The 6,000-nt window shown below is 34.6% G+C and overlaps 1 protein-coding gene across 1 annotated transcript in view; it reads right to left on the bottom strand.

Moving 5' to 3' along the window:
- Window positions 1–449: 449 nt before the first annotated feature.
- The window catches only part of LOC115882709 (putative serine protease K12H4.7), a gene marked incomplete in the record, with an annotated part of 747,005 nt that continues 741,454 nt past the window's right edge, over window positions 450–6,000 (bottom strand). The window contains 1 exon segment of the mRNA XM_030900931.1: window positions 450–696. Coding sequence (XP_030756791.1) covers window positions 506–696 — 191 coding nt within the window.

Raw genomic sequence — 6,000 nt, 5'->3', positions numbered from 1 at the left:
GGAGTTATATTGACATCAAAATCGAATTTCTCATGACAATAAAAAACTTCCAAACACCAATTTTCATCCAAATATTAACGTTACTTCATGAATTATTTGGAAAAAATCGAAATAAAAATGGAACTTCTACACCCTCTGTATCTCCGAAACTACGCATTCTAGGACATACATTTATACGAACTTTTTTACTTGTTTTTATCTGCAAAATATGCTGCCGAAGTTTCCGGAACACAGTTCGGACCACCCTGTATATGATCTAGGGTTATAAATAAGTAATTACAGAGAAAAAACACTCAGATTCAACTGACAGAAAATTTATTAGGTAAAAAATTGCCATTTTCTAGTTTACAATAATTTAGTTTATTTTAAAAATCATACATTCAAATGATTTTGATTATTACGTTTAGGTATATGTAGTTCATTCAAGTGGCAAAATAAAGCATAGGGACTCGTTTTTAAAAATTTTATTCCACCAAATAAACAACAATAAAAAAAATCGTCTTCTCTACACTATCATCGCGTAAATGCTAATCAGAATAATAACAAACAGTGAAAAACTGGTAGTCTTGAAACCTGAACTTGTACTTTCCCCTGTCAACCATTCTCCCACCAATTTGTGTACTTCTGCTCTGGCATTAATGAGATCATCAGAATCATTCGCTCTAGCGGTATAATATCCAGCACAATGAGACAACCCTAAAAATTGTAAGAAAAAACGTTTATTAAATTACACTACAATTTGAAAATTAATTTCTGTTGAGTTCAATATTTGAGCTGTTTTAGAGGTAAATTGATATGCTGATTCCAAACTTTATCTAGTTTTTTCTGGATTTGTCCCATCACGTCAGGTTTTTTCTCTACAGTTTTTGCCAGAAAAATATTACATTTCCGCCTTTGTACATAAAACTAATAGGTCTCATGAAGCAATTGGTTAAAGCTTTGTCAATTAAGGGAGAGTGCTCATTTCGACATTCCTTAGCTTGTCATATGAAAAAATAAAAGCTGGTGTGTTTGACGGTCCACAGATTCGGCAATTTATTAAATATGAACGTTTCATTGAAACAATGTTCGAACTTGAGAGGAATGCTTGGGTGGCTTTCAAAAATATTGTTAAAAAGCTTTCTTGGGAATATATACGGCCCAGAATTACATCAAAATTGTTCAACAACTCTTGGAGAGCTTTAGAAATCTTGATTGTAACATGAGCATCAAACTAGATTTATTCTTACATAGTCATCTTGCCATCTTGCTAACTTCCCAGAAAATGTTGGTGCTGTTAGTGATCCCACCATCAAGATCTGATGTTTATGGAGGCACGCTGTGGAGGCACGGCATCAAGGTAGATGGGATGTCAGATGTCAGTATGATGAGATGAGGCTGACTACTGTTGGATCATCAAGCGAGAATATCGACAAACAGAAGTCTCCCCTTGGTCTTGGTTTAACTTCCAGAACAAAGAGGAGACAACCTCACCAAAATCCTAAATCCTGCAATGGCGGGACCAGCTCAAAGGGATGCGTGGCTAGATAGAAGACTAACGTAGACTGGTCTCAGTCTTGGGGCGCCAGGGGACAACCCATTGTATCTAAATTATTCTACATCTCGTCTTCCTTACTTCTACATGCGGGGCACTATAAAAGTGGACCCTTGTGGTAAAAATGGGTAAAAGTAATCCTTGCGGTGTATCGCCTGCTGTGCCAGAACTCCAATGTACGGACATCGAGTTGGTGAGTCATCATCTCGAGGCAAGAGGGTCATAGTTAGGTCCTCAGAATAGGAATTGACCTCAAATCCAAGGAGGCAATAGAAAAAGAGAGATATAGGGTTCGGCATTAGTGTGTCGGACATCTGCAGCTCTTGAAAAACTTGGAAATTTTGATTAAGTACAAACCTAAAGTATGTACCTACTAGGATGTATTTCAGGAAAATATTTTAACTTTTATAGGGTGGCTCAAAAAAGGGTGAGGGGATCGGGATGATTTTTTTTTAAATGGAACACCCTGTATATTATTAAAATGCAATACCGTTGAAAGAGCCATATGAAATAATACTGCCTGTATCTGCGAAACCATTAAAATTTTTGAGTTACTTTAAATACGAAAAATATTCATTTTTCGTATTTCACTCCATTTAATAAAAAAAATAATATACAGGGTGTTCCATTTAAAAAAGTAAAGAAAAACTATTTTATATTTCAGAAAGTTCGACGTAGGATTTTGGACACCCTGAACGATTTAAGATTATATGATATTTGTAGCAAAGCCCAAGTAGCATTTTCACGACTTGCGACCACATGTTTACTAAACACAACGTTGGATTAGTTACAAAAAATAGTTAGCTCCCTACCTTTGGTATTAAAATAAATTTAAACGTTTTTATAACGTTGTGCCGACGTTGGACTAGTACTACAGCAAAGTAGAAGCTTCTGCGACGTCGAATAAACGTTGTCTTGTAACCTTTTTTGCTTAAGTGATCTTTAGGTGATTTGGACAACGTAGTTACAACGTTGGATAATATAGAGTTTTCCGACGTCAGTTTCAGGACCTATTCCAACGTTATGCAAACGTCGTCTGTTTTACTAATTCCAACGTTGTTTAGATTTCCTTATTCTTACGTTGGTAGGACGTAGAGTCACTACCTTTTTGCAACTGTATTGAACCATAACCTTAAATCTTAAATTTTCAATTCATTGTTCTGTTCAGTCAGACAGTTCAGTGCTGTTTTTGTTTTTATAAAAAAAAAACTTAATTAAAATGGGACATAAGAAAGGTACATATAAAACTAAATTTAAATATACATCGACATATATTACCGACACTTCCTCGTTTATTTAGATTATAGAGGGCGGCACAAGCTAGACTCTAGAATGACTAAATTAGGCAATCTTGCGACTAGTATACTACCTGTTAAGGCCGAACTGCGACTTTATTAGTCCAGTATGCGACTACTCGAACTACTCCATCTTAATCTCCAAAACAACAAAGTTAAAGCCGCCATGTTGTTAAATAAGAAAATGTTTCGTTCTTAAAATAGCAATTCCTGCTTTTTGAATACATTAACTTGAAATATTTGACCCTAAAAAATACGCGGAAACAATTTTTTCGAATGCGAATAAATTATTCTCATTTTACTAAAAAAAAAATTCAAGAAAATTTTTAAAACTTCTTTAATTTCAAGGCCCATTAGTATTTTTTAAAGTAGAAACAATACATTTATCAATAAAGTTGTTTGCGTTTAACTTTTTACCTTGGGTAACGAGTTACAGAGTCGGTTAAAGTGTTTCAATAATTATGATCTTCAAACATCCTCCACACTTAAATACTTTTGTTTTGTTTTCCTTCACTGCCATCTGACATATGTCTCTAACTAAATTATAAATATAATATTTTTACTATAATTATCCCAATTTAGGATAAAACGCGACTTAGACGCCATATTAGTTTTGTATTTCTGTAAATTAGGATTTTAAACAACGTTGCAGTTTGTACTAAATTAGGCTTCTAGCCAACGTCGGTATCCAACGTCGTTTCGACCCAGAAATTATTCTCCAAACTAGTGCAGATGCAGGTGCAGACTAGGGTTGGCACGAGGTTGTGCCGACGTTGCGCCCCGACGTTTGGTCGCGTGACACAACGTTGTCCCGACGTCCAAATGCTGCTTGGGAGTAAGTATAGACTATTTAAAGTAAATACCTATTCTAGTTTTGGTTTCAGGGCAGTTCTTGTATTTGTAATAACTTTTTTAAGGAAGGTTGAAATCTGTTTACTCATATCTTAAAATTATTACAGTTGGGAGTTGGAACTTTTGGTGTTACACAGCAAAGTAAAACACTAAATCACCACAATACACCAAAACACTTTTACTTTTATACTGAACGCGCATTTCGCTAACCATGTTAGCATCATTCGCAGATGATCAAGACTCATTATCAAGACTAAACTAAAATCTATAATTTGTGCGTTTATATACTCGCTCAGTGGGTACCGAGTGGGCGTGGCACGATAGTTGTCTTGATCATCTGCTGATGATGCTGCGAAACTTTTTATTGTCTTAAAATTATGTAAAGTGATCTGAAAGGAAGCCAAAAATTCAATAATATACGATGCGTTCCATTAAAAAAAATATCCCGATCTACTCACACTTCTTTGAGCCACCCTATAGAAGTTAAAATATTTTCCTAAAATACATCTTCGTACATACTTTAGGTTTGCGCTTAAACAAAATTCTCAAGTTTTTATTCTAGGAGCTACAGATCCCGGACGCACTACTGCCGGACCCTGTATACTTATATCCTCTATTATAGATCCGGGACAAAACTGGTATCAGGTATAAGGAGAGACCAAATTAAAGAAGTGGAGAAAATGGAGACATGCCTCAAGGGTATCTCAGCCAGAGAAAAGCTAGGGCATGGAGGTGAAGGGCATGGAGGGCTAAACCCCAACCGTAGAAGGGTGTATAAAGGGTGTATACCCTCGTAGGAGATATACAGAGGGTGGCGCACCTCATTCGCCTCGGTTGATTATACGAAAACGGAAAGACGTAGAAACAAAATAGTATATGTGGGGAGACAATGTGCACAATTTAAAATTATTTTGAAATATACAGGGTGTTTCAGAACTAAGATCCATACCAAAGTTATATTTTTCTTATGGAACACCCGGTATTTTATTTCATTTTTGGATTCTTGGGTCCAAAAAAAGATATTTATTATAAGGGTTAAATATGTTTAAAATCTTTAGTTTTTGAGATATTTAAAGATATTTAAATTTGCATGCTACAATAGAATAGACTATTAAGATCCTGCACATTATTTTTCAGAATTAATTATTATGCTGAGTTTAAAGGTAGAGAAATAAACTTTACTGAATAATGGTATTGGTTTCTTAAATATAAGTATACAGGGCTATCAAAAGTTGCTGATATATTTTAAGGATATATATTTTATAAAAAAACTTCGGTATTTCAAATGCAACACCCTGCATTTTTTTAAATAAATCGAAGAAGATTCAAATGCTCTTTCAAACTGTATTAGGGATATCCTATCTAGCTCAGATTTTGAATAACAAGCGATTTTTCAATAAAATTGCAATCAAGATGGCTGGTGTCGCCATGGCAATTTTCTAGTGACAGTGTTAATAACTATTTTCAAAGTCGACATTAGTTTATGGACATTATTATTTATAATTTATAACAGTTTACTTAAATTTGCCTACAATAGTTTAATAAGTAAGAAGTATTAATTATTTTATCACGAAAATTAAAGCAGTACCTGTTGCATGGGCGAAGTTAGGGGGGGGCTTGGGGGTGCTAAGCCTCCCCAAATCCTGATTTAGCCCCCCCCAGACCGAACTAGCCTACACAACAAATAATTAAACATTATTGATACTCAGACAAAACCAAAAATAAAAAATACTTTTCTGATTTGATCTGTAAAAATTGTATAATTTTTAGTTTCGACTCAGTAGCGAATGCGAAATTGAAACGAAATTGGCAACCAGGCGTAGCGGGCTGGCAACCATAACTGGGGCTTTAGCCCCCCCAGATCTAACAACCTAACTTCGCCCATGACCTGTTGGCGGAACGAACAGATATGTTACTAGTAATATTATTTTGTGAGGAAAATTGCTTCTTGGCCTCAAGGGCTTATGTCCAAATCCAAATCAATCAATATCCAAATAGGAATCTTCCTGATAAGCGTTTCTTTTTAAAACTTCTAGTCCTATTTCGCAGCGCTGGTAGTGTGGTTTAAAAAAACTTATTAGATAAAAGCCTGTGGTTCAAAGTGAAGAAAATGAATTTACCGTAATTGGCTCTTTTATAGAAAATCCATATATCTACAAGTCATCGTAAAATAATTCAAAGAACTACTTCTTCGTTTTTCTTGAGAGAATAATAAACACATATTTAATAAATATTATTTATTAAACTATTGTAGGTAAATTAAATAAAAGTAAACTGGTATAAATTTAAATAATTCCATAAACTAATTTCGATTTTGAA

Source organism: Sitophilus oryzae, unplaced genomic scaffold, assembly GCF_002938485.1.
Source record: "Sitophilus oryzae breed Bouriz unplaced genomic scaffold, Soryzae_2.0 scaffold_179_pilon_pilon, whole genome shotgun sequence".
In the NCBI taxonomy this organism is placed as follows: domain Eukaryota; kingdom Metazoa; phylum Arthropoda; class Insecta; order Coleoptera; family Curculionidae; genus Sitophilus; species Sitophilus oryzae.
Note: the sequence above shows the minus strand (reverse complement) of the source record. Positions and strands in the feature narration are given on the sequence as shown.